The sequence below is a fragment of the Carcharodon carcharias genome, chromosome 23 (genome assembly GCF_017639515.1).
Source record: "Carcharodon carcharias isolate sCarCar2 chromosome 23, sCarCar2.pri, whole genome shotgun sequence".
In the NCBI taxonomy this organism is placed as follows: domain Eukaryota; kingdom Metazoa; phylum Chordata; class Chondrichthyes; order Lamniformes; family Lamnidae; genus Carcharodon; species Carcharodon carcharias.
In genome coordinates this window covers 11,338,685-11,358,781 of record NC_054489.1, presented here as the reverse complement: position 1 = coordinate 11,358,781, position 20,097 = coordinate 11,338,685, and the positions used below count along the sequence as shown (strand labels likewise).

At 44.3% G+C, this 20,097-nt stretch overlaps 1 protein-coding gene across 1 annotated transcript in view; it reads right to left on the bottom strand.

Annotated features, from left to right (window-relative positions):
• LOC121269250 (transcription factor CP2-like protein 1) overlaps positions 1-20,097 on the bottom strand; it is a 204,010-nt gene that overhangs the window by 13,440 nt on the left and 170,473 nt on the right. The window contains exons 8-14 of the mRNA XM_041173808.1: positions 13,159-13,265; positions 12,018-12,170; positions 11,012-11,122; positions 10,814-10,914; positions 8,496-8,550; positions 6,942-7,035; positions 1,681-1,771 (exon numbers count right to left, since the gene is read on the bottom strand). Of these exons, the coding sequence (XP_041029742.1) occupies positions 1,681-1,771; positions 6,942-7,035; positions 8,496-8,550; positions 10,814-10,914; positions 11,012-11,122; positions 12,018-12,170; positions 13,159-13,265 (712 nt within the window). The remainder of the gene's footprint in view (positions 1-1,680; positions 1,772-6,941; positions 7,036-8,495; positions 8,551-10,813; positions 10,915-11,011; positions 11,123-12,017; positions 12,171-13,158; positions 13,266-20,097) is intronic.

The window sequence follows — 20,097 nt, the reverse complement described above, 5'->3', positions numbered from 1 at the left end:
CAGGCAAGTGGAGAGTTTTCCATCACGCTCATGATTTGTGCCTTGTTCAGTGGTGGACAGGCTTTGGGGAGTCTAGAGATGAGTTATGCACCACAGAATATCCAGCCTCTGACCTGCTCTTGTAGCCACAGTATTTATATGGCTGGTCCAGTTCTGTTTCTGGTCAATGATAACTCTCAGGGTATTGATAGTGGGGGGACTCGGTGATGGTAATGCCATCGAATGTCGAGGGGAGATGGTTAAGATTCTTTCTTGTCGGAGATGGCCATTGCTTGGTACTTGTGTTCATCTTTGGCTTACTGGTTCAAAATCACTTGTATGCCAGAAATTGAAATCTGGTCCTGTATTTCAATCAGAACAAATAAATTTCAATTTAATATCAGAAGGCAACAACCAAGAAAACAGCAAATTACTGCAGATGCTGGAGATTGGAAATAAAAACAGCAAGTTCTGGAAAAGATCAGATCTGGCAGCATCTGTGGAGAGAGAAACAGAGGTAACATTTTATGGTCACATGACTCTTCTTTGGAAGAAGCAGAAGAGTGCCAAAGAAGAGTCATTCGACTCGAAACATTAACTCTGTTTCTCTCGCCACGGATGCTGCCAGACCTGCTGAAGTTTTCCAGAAGTTTGTTTTTAAAGCTAACAGCAAAGAACTTGGATTGCCTCTAGGGGGCAACCTTTACCTATGAATAGGATTGTGTATATCGTGTACCATATGCTGGACAAACAACAATGTGAATTGTTTACTCCGAAGTTATTGAAGTATTTCAGATGGGAGTATCAGAATTAAATGTTTGTAAACTCTTGTTATAATGGTGATGCAGTTTATTCTAGAGAATATCCAGGTAGCCATGCCCAGGGGCTTTCCTTGCCTGTTTCCCTTCAGTATAAAAATGTTACGGACCCACCAATAAAGTTCTACTGTAAATCTCATGACAACAGGACATCCTGAAACCTCACTATGACAGCTGGTGATATTCGTGACAAACGTTTAACACATTTGTACCGTTCCTCCATCCATTTATTTTAGCACAGGTGTAAATTATTTTAACCTGGTTAATGTCACTGCTAAAATAGTGGAATATATCAAAGATTATAGGAATGGGTTATGGGTCCATTGACTAATAGCTGTCATCTCCAGGCCACCAAGATTAGGCATTGGAATGAGACGCCACTGATCACAGGAAACACTGCCTGTTCTCAGCTTTACGCAATCCTTTAACTTACACAGAATTTACAGCACAGACATAGGCCTTTCAGCCCAGCTGGTCTATGCTGGTGTTTCTGCTCCTCACCCGACTCCTCCCACCCCTCTATCTAACCCTAATGACATAAATCTCCGCCCCTTTCACCCTCATGCATTTGTCTAGCTTCCCGTTAAATGTATCTATGCCGTTTGCCTCAAATACTCCAGGAAGTAAAAAGTTCCACATTCTCCCCACCTTCTGGGTAGAGGAGGGTCTCCTGAATTCCCTATTGGATTTATTGGTGACTATCTAAGAATTATAGCCGCTATTTGTTGTCACCCCGTAAGTGGAAACATCTTCTCTACATCTACCCTTTAATAATCTTGAAGGCTTCAACTGGTGCCTTGAGGTGTTTTGCTTCCACCTGTCAAAGCAGAGTTGAGGAGTCGTTAATCTGCTCAGAGATTCTGGCTGATGGTGACAGCTTTACCTCAGTCGGAGTGCGTTAAAAAGTCTGATTCCATCTGCTGGGCCGCAGATTTGAATGATGTCATCACGTGAGAGTTTAAGTAGATCAGTACCTATGGATTTGAATGTGTAACAATTAGCAAGTGTTTAAAAAAAAATTACAATTCAACTGTGCCACACAAATCACGGGATTGGGGGTGAGATATTAGCATGGGTGGATTAATGGACAGAAACCAGAGAGAAGGAATAAAAGTGAATCATTTTATAAAATGTACACTTCACACAAACCTTGCTCAGTCCGTTACGAGGGTTTTTAATTCAATCTCCTGAGCAAATTTCCAGTTTAACTTGTCTCAAATGCTAAAAACATTTTTCAGCAAATTAAATCGACAGAGTGCATTCTCACGCTTTTTAAAACAAAATCATTTGATTCCTTTGCCCTTCATGCACATTCTGCCTTCATCAGTCTATTGAAATTGGTGGGGAATATTGGCCAGGTAGCTTCTCCTCAAGGCTACTCCGTCATCCTTACTGTAGACTTTGAGAGGTGGGCAGGAAACCTGCTGGGCACCTTTAACTCTGAGTATAACCAAGCAACAGATTATGGATCAGAAGATGTCACACAGGACAGGCGTCTGGTCAAACTCCATCTTGAATGCTGTGTCCTTTCATTCTCTGGCCTCCAGCTTCTCTCCATAGGAACACAGGAGTAGGCTATTCAGCCCCTCGAGCCTGCTCTGCCATTCAACTAGATCATGGCTGATCATCTGTCTCAACACCTTTCTCCTGTGCTATCCTCATATCCCTTGATGTCATTAGTATCTAGAAATCTATCGATTGCTGTCTTGAATCTATCGATCGCTGTCTTGAATCTATCGATCGCTGTCTTGAATCTATCGATCTCTGTCTTGAATCTATCGATCGCTGTCTTGAATCTATCGATCTCTGTCTTGAATCGATCGATCGCTGTCTTGAATCGATCGATCGCTGTCTTGAATCTATCGATCGCTGTCTTGAACATGCTCAATGACTGAGCTTCCATAGCCCTCAGTGAAGAAATTCCTCCTCATCTCAATCGTAAATGGCCTGCCCCTTATTCCGGGACTGTTTCCCCTGGTTCTAGACCACCCCGACCCCCGCCCCGCCATCTCCCCCTCCCTTATCCTGTCTAGACTTGTAAGAATTTTGTTGGTTTCAGTAAGTTAACAGTCTTTTTTTTAAAGCTATCGATTTTTATCTTGTTTCATTGACCTTTACCCCCCTGCTGCATTTTACCTTCCATTTCATTCCTTCCAACTGGTTCTTGCTCTCCCTATTCCAATATCCTAGCATTCTCTTTTTATGGTTGCCAACTCTCATCTGATGTATTACTGGAGACTTTGTCGCAGGATTTCTTGCCCCCAATGACTCAGCCCTTATAACTGATAAGCAAGAGCGTTCAAAGGAAATGAAATAAACCCCACATTCTTCTCCATGTTGCTCGCTGCAGTCTCCAGGTGATTAATCTATCATTTGTGAATGAAGATTCTGGGATTGGGGTGCTGGCAATCCTGTCTCCATTTCATTCTTAGTTCCATTTTCTCTTCCTATTTTTCACCTTCTTGTTCTCATTATCTCCTTCTCTCTCGGTCTTTCTGTCAGACTATTATTAATACTGCATTGCAGGCGAGTTGCAGCTGGCTGTGATTTGTTATATTTGCAGTGATGTGTTTCACTGTCAGTGCGATACTCTGACATGATTTTTTGCCTTTTTCACCCAGTCCCAGTCAAAGGATTGTGAAGATATTATGCAGGTGTGAACAATTTTCAAAATTCTAGTTCCTTTTTCTTTAAAATGAGTTTGACGGACCAGTTTTTCCAAATCGTTGACCTAGTCACGACTCGTCCATGTCCCATCAATCTTTGACAGCATTTCGGACATGGAGGAGTCTCGGTTGACAAATAAACTGTCAGTGCCCCTCCCCACTCCAAACCTGTCCTTGCCTTGACGAGCAAATGTGCCTGTGGCCCTGGAACATTTTGCTCGTCTCGTTTAGTTGAACAAGTTTCTTTACGATGATTGATGTATTGCAGCTTTCTTGTGATTTCGTTTCCATTAATCAAGGGTCTTTCAGGATTCTGTACTCTCCCACTCTGCTGCCCCTTCATGTCACTGACCTTCTCCACTCAACACCCAGGCCTGTGCATCCTTGTTGATAAATCTGCCCTACATTCATTAACCTCATAGACCTCGCACTCTTGGTTCACACGAACTCCAATAATCTTGCATCCCAGTAACTGGACCTTGGTCTCCTTCGTGCTTTTTAGCTTTCAATTGTTCAGAGGTTTTCTCATGTATTCAAGACTAATCAAAGTTCCAATCTCCTACCTTCAATGGTTTCACTCTTACTGCTCCTTCACCCATCATTATCTTCCCTGAACTCAAATAGAATTCTCCACTTTCTCTATTTCTACAGCTGTTTATTAAGAAGCCTTTCTTTCTACTATCACACCGAACAGTATTTTTCTCATGAAGGTAAATTGGAGAAATTAGGATTGTTTTCCTTGGAGAAAAGAAGGTTGAGAGGAGATTTGATAGAGGTATTCAAAATCATTAGGGGGTCTGGACAGAGTAGATAGGGAGAAACTCTTCCCACTCGAGAAAGGGTCAAGAGCCAGAGGGGACAGATTTAAAGTAATTAGTAAAAGAAGCAATAGTGATGTGAGGAAAAGCTTTTTTACACAGAGAGTGGTTAGGGTCTAGAATGCTCTGCCTGAGAGTGTAGTGCAGGCAGATTCAACTGAAAGGGAATTAGACTGTTATCTGAAAATGAAAAAATGTGCAGAGTTCCAGGGAAAAGGTGGGAGAGTGGAACTAGGTGAGTTGCTCATTCGACAAGCTGGTGCAGACACGATGGGCCAGATAGCCTCCTCCTGCACTGTAGAAACCCTGTGATTCTGTGAAGTCTCTCTGAGATTTTTCTATTTGAGGAGCCTGTTCTAACACCAGAGCAGGAAAAGAATGTTGACAGATAAGCTAGTCAGACAGGCTGGACATGTACACTTGTGCTGGCACAGTCAATAACATTCTGTCACTACTTTAGTTGAACAAGTTTCTTTAACTGACTGACTATCTTACAGCTTCCTTGTGTAGCCACCTCCATTAACCCATCAGATAGACAATTTCTTTTGACCTCTGGCCTCCAACCTCTCACCATCACAACCTTCTTGTGTCCATCTATTTGATCCAAGCTCTTTGGTCAAAGCCTCTCCATAACTTTCCGTATTTGTTTTATCTTCTTTCTCACTCCTTCCTTCCTGCTCTCTCCATCTCAATCTCAATTTCCTTCTTTGCTCTTTTTCCCCTTTGCTATTTTTTTTTTCACTTTCCAGTTCCCATTATCTCCTTCCCGCTCATTCTTTTTGTCAGACTAATGCTAATACTGCATTGCAGACGGGCCTGAATTTTCTGTGATTTGTTTTATTTGTAGTGAGGCGCTCTGTGCGCTGACAGTGTGACAGTCTGATGTGCCTTGCCTTTGCTGTCTCCAGCTTCCTGCTGCAGGCACCACATAAACCCACAGCCTTTGTTGGGAGAAGACCAAAGTTGGCCCTCCCTGTCAATTAAACGTTAGCTGGAAGCAAGAATAAAATCAGCAATAACTCACCGAGATTTAAGCAAGGCTCCAGCGCTGTTTATTAGCATACCTGAGCTAACAATGCTAACTTTTTATGCTGCCTGCTCTAAAACTGAAAACCGGATGGATGCAGCATAAGGGCCACAGCTAGGGATGGGGAGCATAGCTTGGTTTCTGAAACTTCATTAATCCTTAATGACTAACTCAGATGTATGAACTTGGGCAAAACTGGCTGGCAGGAAACATCAGCTGGTCCATCAAGGCTGCCCCACATTTTGATGGCTGGATTATCATTTACTAAACATTTCTTCTCTCTACCCTTTCCCCCAATGCTGCGCCACCCCCACCCCACCTCGTACCCACCCTTCAGCAAGAAGCGAGAAAAAGCAAAAAAAAAACCCAAGGCAAATAAGGGGGAAGAAAAAAACAAGTTGGAAAATTTCTCTGTGACCTGTCAGGTAATCAAACCCAGTCCAGAGATCACGCATACCGCATGTTATCTATAAATCCTCTAAATGCAGCTATCTCCCTGTAAGTAGCTGCAGAATGAAGTGATAAAATGTGCTTCTAGTTTTAAATTTATTCCCCGCCCCCCCCCGCCCCCACTGAGAAACTTAAGTGAAGGTTTATGGCTCACAGTGCAGGATACTCCCAGGGTCCAATATAGTGAAGGAGAAGAGGAGATAGATAGTAGGTGGTGCCAAGCATGGGCTCTTTTCATACATTGTAGGAAGATGTGAGGACTGAGGCTTACAATTTTAGAAATTTCTGGACAAAACAAGAGAAGCAAGGCTGTTGGGCCAAAAACCTAAAGTAAGTATATGTTAACAAGACTAACATATATGAATGGATATACCTGTGCTACATATAGGGAGGTCTTGTGGTGCAGTGGGTAGCATCTTTACCTCTGGGTTCAAGTCCCACTTCAGGGCTTAATGACCATGGAAGGTGCATTCATAACACAGCCAAACAGGTTGATAATCAGCCTGTAAATCCTTCCAATATGCCTCCTGGCACGTGGTAAGAATGGGAGAATTTCCTGGTTGGCCATACTGCAGAAAGCAATGGCAAACCACTGCTGTACTTTGCATAACCATGGATCAATCCAATGGAAGATCATGGTTGCCGATGCCCCTCTTAGGGCATATTACCTGAAGGAGGAGGAGATGATACACTGGATCAGCATCTCCTCATTGCAGCTAACTATTTCCTGATAAACCTAATGTCTTGTGAAAAAAACCATCACAAGTCAGATGATTGGAGTACATTTTCAATAGATAACCTACCAAACCAAATACTGACTAAGGAAGTCATGCCAGTTTGAAATAGTACAATTCATAATTAATAAGAGCCAATGCAGCAAACTAACACCAAGTCTGTTGCAAAATGTTCTGACCAACCTTCTGATTGACTGCTGCATTGGAATGACTCCCAGGAAGTGAATATCCATTATAACCAAGTTATTGGAAGTGTTTCTTCATTTATTGGATGATGGCTTGCAACAGCCATTGATGCAATAATGTTCTGTCAAAGACTTTGACTTCTTTAGAATCTTCCTCATTTTCTTGCCCAATCTCAATCCTCACCTTAAGATGGTCCCGCCTCTCTTTCTGTCATTCTATCCAACCCCTTGAGCCAATCAGTGAACAGGACTCTGGATTTTTACCTGAGAAATTTGCAAACAGTTTACAGAAGGTGGTGAATCGGTGTAGGTGAAGCCACTGTTGTGTTTCCTGAATTGTTAATGTCGGGGACAGATGCTGCAAAAGAGAGAGAAACCCCTTGAATAACACTCAGACAAGATAATTTAATACTTGCATGTTGTGAACTTACCAAGGTCCATTCTAATTAACAGGAATTTTGATCACACAAACTCTCCTTTGTCAATGGTGTTGAAATTAAAGTTCTCCAATGATACATTTGTACCATTTCAAGGGTTTACTCCCTAGGGCTGACTCCCTGAATACACACAGTTCAGCCCCTAACTGTCCACCCTTCCCTGTCCAACCATGGTTCAGACCCTGGACTTTCTTCTGTACAGTTGTAGCTTAGTGGTCACAGTGTAACCATGGTTGTGAACACGAATCCCAAGGCAAGTTGTACAACTGAATTCAATACAGTTTGATAATCTGTGGATTGATACCAGATAAAGGACCATGGAAGATGCCAGACTGTCCTTAAAAGCTCAGCTGCTTCCCTATTACCCTTCAGGTAAGGGAGCCTGCAACTCCCTTCCACCATTGGTGGCCATTCCTTCTGCTGCCTGGCTCCTAAGCTGGAATTCTCTCCCTAAACCTCTCCACCTCTATATCTCTCTTTCTTCCTGATGCTTCTTAATACCTACCTCTTTGACCAAAATTTTGACCATCTGCCCCAATATCTCCCTGGCGGCTAATGCTACTTTGTCACACTCCTGTGAAGCGCGTTGAGACATTTAATTGTGTTAAAGGTGCTGTACAAATGCAAGTTGACTCTTTATGCCCTTTGAGGTGGCTTAGCAAACCATTCAAAAATATGGGGGAGATGGTGCGTAGTGATAATGTCACTGGACTACTAATCCAGAGGCTCAGGTGAATGCTCTGGGGCCAAGGGTCCAAATCCCACCACGGCAGCTGGTAGAATTTAAATTCAAGTAATAATCAGGAATTGAAAAGCTAGTCTCAGGAATGGTGGCCATGAAGCCATTGTCGATTGTTGAGAAAAGAACCCATCTGGTTCACTAATGTCCTTTAGGGAAGGAAATCTGCCATCCTTACCCGGTCAGGCCTACATGTGAGTCCAGACCCAAAGCAATGTGATTGACTCTTAACTGCCTTCTGAAATGGCCAAGCAAGCCACTCAGTTCAAGAACAATTAGGGATGGGCAACAAATGCTGGTCTTGCCAGCGATGCCCACACCTCATGAAAGAATGAATTTAAAAGAAAATAAATAGTTACTGCCCTCTCTTCAAAGAAAAGGCCCACCAACACCCCCATAATGTACTAGGCCTGGACAATAAGTACAAATTAGTCGGCATCACCAAGATCACAAGAACTGATTTCTAAGATTTTTTCTTTAAGTCACACATGGTTGAATCTTCGAGATTTTCTTCCCATTCAGGCATTATGCACATGGCCAGATATCAGTGCTTTACCTGATCCAGGCTTCTGTCATATACTAACTTTCATTAACTTGCACCTCAGGCATCTGAAGGAAAGCCTAGATAAGGAGAATACTGACCTCCATAGTGCTCTGTACTGATCCGTCCACCTGATGATTTGGTGATGAACAGCTGCTGCAGAAAAAAAAGTATCGATCCGATGTCACTTATACTTCTTTAAGTCTAGACCCACACTTTACCACATATGTAAAATCAAACACACAGAAAAATATTGCCAATAGTCATCATTCTTCTTCCAAATCCTTGACCTCAGTCACAGAAGAGCAAGGGCAGCTGGTGTAGTTTCTGAAAAGCTGCCTAGTCTCTGCCATGCTGAGTACATGCCTTTGATGATGTCCTCCATGTGGAATTGGAAACCAATTTGGGAATAAAAAACATCGCCTTCTTCGTCTCATCATTATTTACAAAAACAACTTCTCCCAGTTGAGAAATTGAACCCTAGTCACTCATGTTACAGGTAGGGATATTAAGCGCTATACTAATGAGGAGCTGGGGTATGGGAACACTACCAGCTCCAAGTGCTCTCCAAATCACTCATCATCCTGACTTGGAATTTTATTGCTGTTCTTTCACTATCACTGGGCCAAATTCCTGGAACTCCCTCCCTAACAGCGCTGTGGGTGTACCTAAACCCCACGGACTGCAGCAGTTCAAGGAAGGCAGCTCACCACCTCCTTGAGCAGTTGGGATTGGCACATCCCATGAACGAATAAAAAAGTTCCAGTCATTCCTGTGTATAAATCCATCCTACTACATTATTTCAAAGCAAAGAAAGCTGAGAGAATATCATCATGCTCATCCATTTTCATCCTACCCATCAGATGAGAGATAATCAAATACCACAGCCTGTAAACCACAAGAAACCCTCAACCTCTAGCAGTCCAGTCCACAAAGTTCAGGCAACTCAGTTCTATTTATGCTTATATTCCTCAACTCTTAGTTTGTCCTATTTGAATTGTGTGTGTTTGGAAAGCACTGTTGCTCCTTTGATGGTTAAACACTAAGCCAGAACACCTGGCTAAGCCAGTTAGGATATACGTGCAAATTAATGGGAGCACAAATGTAATCTTTATGGCCGGGATGTTCTGGTCCATGGGCTTTTGGCTGGCCCCTCGCATTCCTCACAGCGGGTCCCTCAACGCCAAGGCCAGAAAATCCCGGCCTATATCTGGTCTTAATGGGCCATAGAGCCTGAAACCTCGATTGACCTGTTCAATCTATAAGGTGACAATCACTTCAAAACCAGGACGTGCTTCATGTCAAAACCTTCTTCAGTCCTCATAATTCAACAGGTTTACTCTTCTTTCATCTCGATTTCGAGCGATAGGAGTTTAGCTTGATGTATTTATTTATGTATTTAGCTTGATGTATTATTGGGGACAGGGGATAAAACTTTCAGCAGCTTTCCTCAGTGGGTTCAGTGATTTTTAGTGGATTCTGTGATGGCGGGGATTTCTCTTTCATAGAACCACAGAATGCCACAGCACAGAGGAGGCCATTCAGCCTATCATGCCTGTGCCAGCTCTTTGGTAAAACTATCCAATTAATCCTGCTCCCCTGCTCTTTCCCCATATCCCTGTAATTATTTCCCTTCAAGCATTTATCCAATTTGTTTTTGCAAGTTACAATTGCATTTGCTTCCTCCATCCTTCCAGACTGTCCGTTCCCGGTCTGTAAAACTCGCTATGTAAAGATCCGTCTCCTCAGGTCACCTCTGTTTCTTTTGCTAATCACACAAAACTTGTGTCCTCTACTTTCCAGTCCTTCTGCCACCCAAAACAATTTCTTGTCTATCAAAACCCTACATGATTTTGTAAACCTGGGGAAGATGGTGATGTAGTGATAATGTCACTGAACCAATAACCTAGAGGCCCAGCCCAATGCTCTGGGGACATGGGTTCAGATTCCACTATGGCAGCTGGTGGAATTTAAATTTAAGTAATAAATTTGGAATATCAAGTTAACGGTAATCAGTAGTGGTGGCCATGACAACTATCATCATGGTTAAAAACCCATCTGGTTCACTAATGTCTTTTAGGGAAGGAAATTTGCCATCCTCACCTGGTCTGGACCTACTTGTGACTCCAGACCCACAGCAAAGTAGTTGACTCTAAACTGCCTCTTGAAATGGCCTAGCAAGTCACACATTTCAAGGGCAATTAGGGATGGGGCAACAAATGCTGCCCTTGCCAGTGATGCACACATCCCATGAAAGAATATAGGAAAAAAATACTTCTTTCAAATCTAAACAATGGGTTTTGATGGGCTGAATGGCTTTGTTTCCTTAGCTCATATTTTTGGATGTCTTTGACAGAGCTGACTTTTAGCTTGTTGAGTTTCTGCACAACTGATGAGTTCAGAATCAGAACCAACTTACCCCTCGGGAAGGTTGAATGGAATTGGAGAGGCAGGGCTGTAACCTGGACTTCCAGCTGGGCTAATGTTTACACAGGATGGGGTGTCAGGCCAGGGAGAACACTAATTGAAACATTGAAAGAATGATTAGTCAGGTATCAAGAATATGGCTGGAGTAGATCTCTAGAACCCTCCTGGTTGATAAGGGCTAATGCCTCACCTCAGTCAGGACCGTGGTTTCATAAGCTGCCTGATATTTGGACCTCTCCTGTGGCGAGCGTTTCTCTATTTTCTCTTTATCGGTCTTCAGCTTCCTGTCAGCACCTTTGGGCTGGAATTCAACAGATTATCTGATCATTATTACATTGCTGGTTATGGGAGCCTTGCTGTGTGCAAATTGGCTGTCACGTTTCCTACCTTGCAACAGTGACCGTTTTTCAAAAAAATGGACTTTTTTGACTCTAACGCATATAAGAGACATCCTGAGGTCATGAAAGAAGCTGTACAGATGCAAATCTTTTTATAAATTGGAATTAGGAAGTGTTCAACATCCATGAATGTTCAAGCTAAGAGATTGTTTTATTGTCAATGGAAGTGCTGGGCAAGTCTTCAATGTCTTGACTTTCCTCTCCTGAAGGCTCCCTGAAGGCATCAGCAGCTCTTCAGTTCCTCAGCCTGGTAGCCATTCTTTATATGTGAGGTTGGGAGTGTTGCTGGCTATTGGGGCATTGGAGCCATACCTAACCTGGTTTGTCACCCAGATAATCATACACTGGCAAAGGTCATAGGATGGCAATTAGGAGCAGGAACCCTGGCGAATTTACCATTCTTCTGTAGCCAAATAGCCTGTTGTCTTTCATTGTCTTAACTCTCACATTGCCAATGGGAATAGATGCCAGTTCAGAGGCAGCATCTACTGAATTGTTTCCAAATGGAATCGATACTCTGATAAGTGGAAGGAAAAAATGGCAGAGGCACAATAAATTTTCAATGGAAACTAATGGATCTGATGAATTGAAAAGGAACTGATAAGAAATGTTAATCTTACAACAAATCTTCATTAAATTCTTCATCTAATTACTTGGTTAGGTTGTTAATACTGTACATTAAAATCATGTCCCTCATTCTGAAGCATAGAGGACTGTTTGCAGCTGTGGCTGGTTTTTGACAATGATGAATGGGTTATAACCACATTCTATTCTAAATATGGTGGGAAATTTCAGTACCTTAAACACTTTAACTTGACAGCTCGCAGAGTGCAGATGCTCAGTGTAGTCTCCATTCTCATTCATCTTGAAGGTGTCGATCTGAATTCTGAAGGGGACCCCCTTCTCTCCGCCATTTTTCCTGGGTGTGAATTCTGTACTGATGCAGTGAACCTGAAGAGGAAGAGCAGAGTTAGTAAAGCGTTTCCACTCACAACTGACACTCCTTAGTCTGCAGGGAGTCTGCTATTTCTTGGTGTGGCTGAATATTTATGCATCTCTAAGCTATTTAATTGGAACTCCATTTTTAATCTCAATGGAAGAGATGGCTAGTATAAGAAATGGGTATGTTATGTTGAGAAATTTAGAGAACAGGAAGAGTTTGGCTATTGGTACAGAATGGAAGGAATCTCAGACTGTGCCTATCCTCTCTTGGTCTAGTTCCTGTAGTGCACTCCTGCCAAAAGTGAGGAATACAACACTCTCGAAACAGTAGCTGTTAAAAATGCACTGACTGCATCAATGAAATGTTTCTTTAACCTATTTGATATACCAATATAAGCTGTATTAAAACACCTCATTGTATCATTTAATTGTGACGAAAGTGACATTTGTCCTTTCTGGTTCCTCCCTTTCAGCAAGCAATAAAGCTTGTGGAACACTTTCTCCTGAAGGTAGTGAAGCTGACCAGGAGACTGTAAAGAGGAAAGGAGGAGCCAATGAATTTGGTTAATTGTGGCAGTTTAGAGATGGGCAAGTTGAGTTCCAAAGCGTTGTGCCAAGGAATGGTAGACCATCATTTTCTGTTGTGCCAAAGCAGCAGAGATACCAACATGATGCCAGAGAGAAATAGAAAATCTAAACGTGAGTCATATGCGGCAGTTTCTGTGCACCATCTAATCATGGAACTGGAAGTATAAAATTTAGCAACAGGTCATTACCCAAGGAGAGCTGGGGAGGGAGACTGCGACAAAAGAATGGAGAGGCTGGGGACAGAGTGACACAAAAATTAGAGGGATAACTGTGGGGGAGGGAGGCAAAAAAAAATGAGTGAAAGAGAAAACAAGAAGAAAGAGATGAAAAAGGAAAGAGAATGTGTGGAGTGAAAGAGAGAGAAAAAAGGAGTGAGATAGTGAAGGAAACGAGAGAGGAAGACACAAACCTGAATGGAGACAGAGGTTTGTTTCTTTGGATCCCAGAGAAACTCTGCAGCATTCAGCAACGTGGGGTTTATTCGTGGGTCGACAATTCCAACTGACAGAGGAATATCTGAAGTGACAAAATCATTTAAGAGAGAAAGGGAGAATGTCACAGTGTGAAAGAAAACCACAGCAAATGATGGATTAGTTCAATTAAGTCCGAATGCTTCAGACCAAAGAATCGTTCCCTGGCCAAAGAATAGCTGGCAGTATGCTCCAGGCCTCTGATGTTTTTGACTCAACTGTGTAGAACAAAATGGCCCCTGACAGACCTCCCCTCCCCTACCTGACGGCACTAACGAAATTGACATTTCGCCATGTGAGGAATTACAGTTGCAAACCAATTGCCGTTAAACTGCCTGGTAGAACTGGTTAACATACCAACACAGTACATCATACCATCCTCCCTCTAATGCTTCTTATAATGCCTTGCTGATTGCTTATGGAGGCAGGCTGTGTCTCTTAATGAAATAAAACCTGTTATTTTTCTGCTACAGTGAGCTAGCATATCCCAGCTCAAACAACTCACCCCGATCGCAATAAATTGCTTTTCTGCAGAGCGCATAGATGGCCCAACTACATCTTGTGCCCTGCCAATCTGGAAGGTGGAAAACAAGCCCAATGCCAGGCTGCTTTGCACCCACTAAACTACTGCCTAGATCTGTTCACAAATAACATGTTGCACAACAGCAAAAAAAACCCCACAGGCACAATACCATAACAGGGCAATTAGTAATTTGCCATTTTGTTTTATTGAAATGACTGTTTAAGAGAATTCATTTTGGTCAGCTCCTTCTGGGAAGCTCTAGACACAGCACTCACAGTGGTAAATAGATAAGGCTATCTTATCGAGCTATTGATCCCATTGTACATTCAATTGTGTTAGAAATCTGTTGAACCCTAACATTTTTTCAAGTATTAGGGGTAGTTCTCCTTCCCTTCAAAGAAGTTCAAACAATTTAATTGCAGAAGCCAAGCAAACTTTTCAGAGGGATAATGGTCTGTAAGAAATCTATGTTGCATTCTATGTAAATATATCTGTCACAACTGGTTAGGATTTGGATTGCACTGCCTGATAGGGTGATTGATGTAGATTCAATAGTATCTTTCAAAGGGAATTGGAACATATTTGAAGGAGAAAAAATTGCAGTGATGTGGGGAAAGGGCATGTGAGTGGGACTAATTGGATTGCTCTTCAAAAGACCGGCACAGACTTAATGGGCTGAATGGCCCGTTTTTGTGCTGTACTAATCTATGCTTCTATATTCTTTCCTAGCAATTTCGTCATCTGCATTATACCATTGTAACACATGGCAATTGGGAATTACACATTTGTTTGATGGATCTTGTATATGTTAACAGTTTAATCACGCTGCTCTATCAGTGAGATATTTGCTAATTCAAGTACAAAGATGGAGTGTTGCAATTTCCCCAACTCTGTTTCGATCAAAGGAACAGCCTCTACTTTAAATCCTATCAATTTTAAATATACACTCCAGCAAAAGCAAAATTACATTTTGAATCATAATGCTCCCTTGCTGTAGTTCAAAGGGTGCGAAACTTGCTAATAGGAGTCATATGTCAGTTGTCTAATTTCTTCTAGATTTCCCTCAGATAGCATCAGCAAAACATATTACCTGCTCCTCATTACACCGCTGTTTGTGGGATCTGTCCACAAATTGGCTGCTGTGTCTCCTACACTGCGACAACAACTACACTTCAAAAGTACTTAATTGGTTGTAATGTGCTTGGGTGCATCCTGTGGTTGTGGAAGGAGCTACATAAATGCAGGTCCTTCTTTTACAGAAAAAGGACAATGGCACAACAACAGAATCCTCTTCTATGTCATACTGGGCTGGATTTTACATCCCGCGGGCGGGCGTGTGCCCAATCTGATCGGATCGGGTGTAAAGTCGCTCGAGAAGACATTGGGCGAGTGTCCCAACATCATTGCGCACTTGTGTGATATTTTGCTGAGCGGGCGCCTGCAAAATCTGTAAGCCGGTCCGCCCCGACGATTAAGAGGCAATCGAGCCCATTACGGGCGCAATTGTCTCGATTTTTCGTGGCCTGTCCAACTTACGGCTGGGCGGACGGGTGAATCGGCCAGGCGGCCTTTGCATTTTTCATCAAACCTCATCCAAGGGCGGGATGAAATTTCCATTATGAAATAAAATAAAAATAAACGTCTGTGGACAGCATTTTTAATCAGCTATATTTTCAGTACGATGGGTGGACACTTTTTTGCAGCTTTTTAAACCTTCATTTCATTATTTGCAGCTCTGCAGCTCCCTGAGGCAACTGTCTGCCTTCAGAGAGCTCCCTCTCAGCGCCCACTCATGCCCGAGGTGACATCATCACCTGCCCTCTTCCCGCTCCTCCACCCCGGCAGCGCTGAGTATTTCAGCGCACGTTTCATGCTGGTGGGCCGTTAATTGGCCAGCATCAAATCGCAGTCTGGGGCCGATCACAGTCGGGGGCCTGTTTCTTAAAGTAAATGCAGGTCAGTGTCTTGTGTAAACTCAGATGATGTATAACAAATATGGTTTTTTTTAGTAGTTTGGTCCTAAGAAAACAGAAATAACAAAAGCTGCTTTCTCTTTTCTCATTCTCGTTAGTTCTTCCTTGTCCAGTCTTATCACCAGCAGTATCTAATGTAAACAACACAACGCTCTGATTTTATCAGATACCGGGGAAACAAGTCTCACTGCGTGCAGTAGAAACAAGACAGAAGGTGGTCACAGATCTATCCGTGTCCTGTATACCTGAATCATTAATCAACACTTGACAGCTTACAAGGGTAAACTTTACAAATACCTGCTCCACAGCTTTGTGCTGGTTAGGTTTCCCTTTGGACAATTATACTGAAGCCCGCTGACCTTCACACCAAAATTCTCTATATGTGCTTCTAACAGGCAATGCTCCTCATTGGGTGCAAACTCACAAAGATATCCCAATGTTCCCACTAACAGGGTCGAATAATGTACGGGTTATCACACTAATTCATTGAACATGTTCCTGTTTTCCCTCTCTGGCCCGGGTATCTAGTCATCATTCTAAGGGGGAACCACGCTATTTGATATTCGACCAAACACTTTGGCTGGAATGTTCCGGCCCCATTGTTGTCAGACGTCATGGTGGGCAGGGTTGGTGGGGTGGATGGGGCACAATATGGCGAGAAGGTCAAAAATAGGTTTCACGCTGTCGTGAAACCAGTTTGTAATTGTCCGCTCCACCCGTCAATGGTGGCCGCATTTCCCACCGCCGCACGTCAGGAACCTAATTTCAATACTTTAGCATCTCACTAAAGGCCCAGCTTGCTGGAATCATCACCCCCCAACCCCACATCAAATTTACCAGTCACTTCGGCATGACTTCAGACCGGCGAGCTTCACCGCTGCCTTTAAAAGGCGTTCACCTGGCGACCTGAAATCCGAGAGGAACTCGGAGGTGAGTGCACACAACCTTGCGCAGCGCTCGCGGTCATCGCCCGCAGGACATCAAAGACGACGCACTGCAGGGGCCACACGCAAGTCACTTTTTCCCATCTGGCTTTCCCTGCGGTGCCAGGTCAGGGGCTCCAGTGGGGGGGGGGGAGGGGTGTGTGTGTGTGTGCGGGATGGGTGCAGGGCGTTTGTCGGGGACAAGGCAGCACAGACTAAAGGAAGCACACAAGTACAAGCCTGGAGTGGGGGAGGGGGGGAGGGAAATGGCCGCCCAGTTGTAAAAGCTTGTCAGAAGTGAGCATTCTTCCACAGCTGAGACCGTTCAGCAGCAGCTCCATTGACCTGCTGGGTGCCGGGTCTCTGAAGCTTTTCTGCCCACTCAAGCAATACAAAAGCCATGAAAGTGCCACCAAATGCTCCAGAACTTTTCACCCCTTCGGGCACAGACTGCAAATCAATGCACGTTTTAGGGGGCAGCAGAACAACTGGGCAAGTTGTACAATCCCCTTGCAGAAGGTGCCCGTGGCGCAGTCACTGGTGGAGGTGGGACGGCCCCTTGCAATGTCTTTATTAAGGTTTGGACCAGTATCCATTATGCTTCAAGCTAACAGTGCAGCCTTGCACTGGGGGGGTTAGGAGAATGTCTGCACCTGAGCTGAGAGCACAGCTGGTAAACCAGTGGCTGAAGCTGCCGCCTATTGGTCAATGGAGCGGGGTGGAGGTGGGTGGGGTTTCGGACAGCCATGAAGAACACTGACCATCCAAGTGGTGGCCAGCACTCTCCGGGATGTGTGAAGGGCCCTTCAGACTTAACCAAGAGAGGTTCTTAAGACACAGATGCTAACCCACAGGTCTCTCTCTTTGACCCTGCAGGAGGAGAACATCAGGATCATGGAGCCTGGTGAGTTAGCGGTCTGCCTCATGGTTTACAGGGAGCAGAGAAGAGGAAGAAGAGAGCGACGGAGGTGCCTGTCTCAGCAAAGGGAGGGGCACCTCCCTCAAGGTGAAGGTGCATCAGGGCCTGCTGCGCACGCAGCTGAAGATCCACAGAGAGCTGTCCCTCACAGGCTCCTCGCTAGACCCAGGGTCTACAGACAGCGCTTGTCATTCCTGCAGATGACTGAGAACCAGTGTCGCCAAACACTGTGCATGCCTAGGGAATTGGGCGGTTACATATGCCACCTGCTACAGGATTTGGCGTCACGGGGGTATGGAGGGCATCCAGTGCCAGTGGAAAGTGACTGCGGTGCTCAATTTTTACACCAGTGGCTCCGTCCAGGGCTCCATCCGTGACCTGTGTGGGATTTCACAAGCCTCCAGCACAAGCGCATCTAGGAGGTCACTAATGCTATCTTCGCAAAGGCACAGAACTTTGTGCATTTTGCCTGGGTCAGGAAAGCCAGGAAGTAAGAGCGCTGGGATTTGCGCAGGTCTCACATTTTCCATAGATCCAGGGTGCCATTGACTGCACTCACATGGTGCTTAGGTCTGCGTGGCAACAAGCAGTCAACTAAATCAACCACAAGGGCTCCCACTCGCTGAATGTTTGGCTGGTGTGCGACCACCACTAATGTATCCTACAGGTCTGAGAACGATTCCTAAGGAGCACCGATGACTCCTGCGTCTTTAGCAGGTCTCAGTCTCCTAACATCTTCCAGGGTCTAGAGAGGCTGCAGGGAAGGCTCTTCAGGGACTAGGGCTACCCACACAGGACTTGGCTAATGATGCCTGTGTGGTGGCCTCAGACTGCAGCAGAGAGACAGTATAATGAACCTCATGCCGCAACCCAGACTTTGGTGGAGCAAACGATAGGTATATTGAAAATGAGGTTCCGGTGCCTCGACAGGTCCGGTGGAGCCACTGCAATAGAGTCCCCAGAGGGTGGCATGCGTCATCATCGCATGCTGTATGCTCCACAACCTGGGGCTGCAAAGGTGGGAGGAAGAGCTGCACGTCTCCTCCGAAGGGGATGATGACGATGATGAGGTCTTTGAAGGCGAGGATGCTGGCGATGGACAGACAAGGCAGGTGCGCTCGGGAGTCCCTCATAGCCACAAGATTCGTGGAAGATGACGACAAGATGCAGTGAGGACAGTCTTGATATCCCACTTTCAGTGGAATTCCCTCTGTAAACTCTCTGCTTCTCTCTCCTTTTAAGATCCTCCTTTAAACCTACATCAATTACCGAGCTTCTGGTCTCCTCCTAACTGCTTCTTTGGCTCAGTGTCATTTTTTTTTGTCTGATTTCATCCCTGTGAAGTGCCTTGAGACTGCGTAAACCCATGCTTGCAAACTCAGACCATGATGTCTAACGTTAGATGTGATTTCGCAATGGGACAGCACTTACTGACAAGGCTGAGTGTGCTAAGAATTACACTAACAACCATTCTAAGATTATAAGTTGGGTTCGCAATGTGGCTCACTTAAGTTTGCTAGAAGCTACATACATTCATCTGCAGGAGCCTGTCCTCTGCAGGAAAAAGGATCATGTCCAGGCATTGCAGCTTTTTTTGCAATTGAACCAAAGCGTGGGGAACAATATTTCACTGTTGCATTCCTAATGGCAAAGCCTGCAACACAGCCAATTTGCCAACCAATCAGCACCCATTTCTCAAGCAACATAAATTGTTGCGACCTTTGCAATTTGGCACTCACCAAGGCTCCCTCAACAGCACCTTCTAAAACCAGGACCACTACCATCTAGAAGGATGAGGTCAGCAGATACCTGGGAACACCACCGCCCAGAAGTTCCACTCCAAGTCACTCACCATCCTGACTTGGAGATATATCGCCGTTCCTTCACTGTCACTGGGTCAAAATCCTGGAACTCTCTCCCTAACAGTGCTGTGGGTGTACCTACACCACATGGCAGGGCAGCTCACCACCACCTTCTCAAGGGCAATTAGGGATGGGTAATAAATGCTGGCCCATCCGGGATGTACACATCCCGTAAATGAATTTTAAAAATCTTGCATCTGTCCTGATACACAATGGGGGGACAAAAAGCTTCGATGGTGTATCTTTTAACAGCAATACTCAAGTTCTGTAGTACCAAGCGACTTATTTATACTACAAGGTGCTATATAAATGCAAGTGGTCGTTGTAATGAATTGCACTGCTATCTTTAAATTGTGAGCACTTTCCAACATGCCTCCACCACAAAACACGCCTGTCTGGTTCAGACTAGTCCAGCACAGACCGGGAATCCAGATCAGGTGTCTCAATATGTACTGGGTAATACATTTTAATAACTGAGGCTTCAATGGAACATCTAATTAGGTTTTATGAAGACAAAATTGAGTCCTGTGTCCCATGCCATCTTTAAGCATTGCAACCCTGCTGGGCCTGCGGCATGTGGAACTAACCCTATACTGCTACAGATTTTTTGATATCTGGAAGGGTTGGAAGCTCTCTTTGTGGCAATGTGATTGGGTGGAGCCTCGGCACACCACCCAC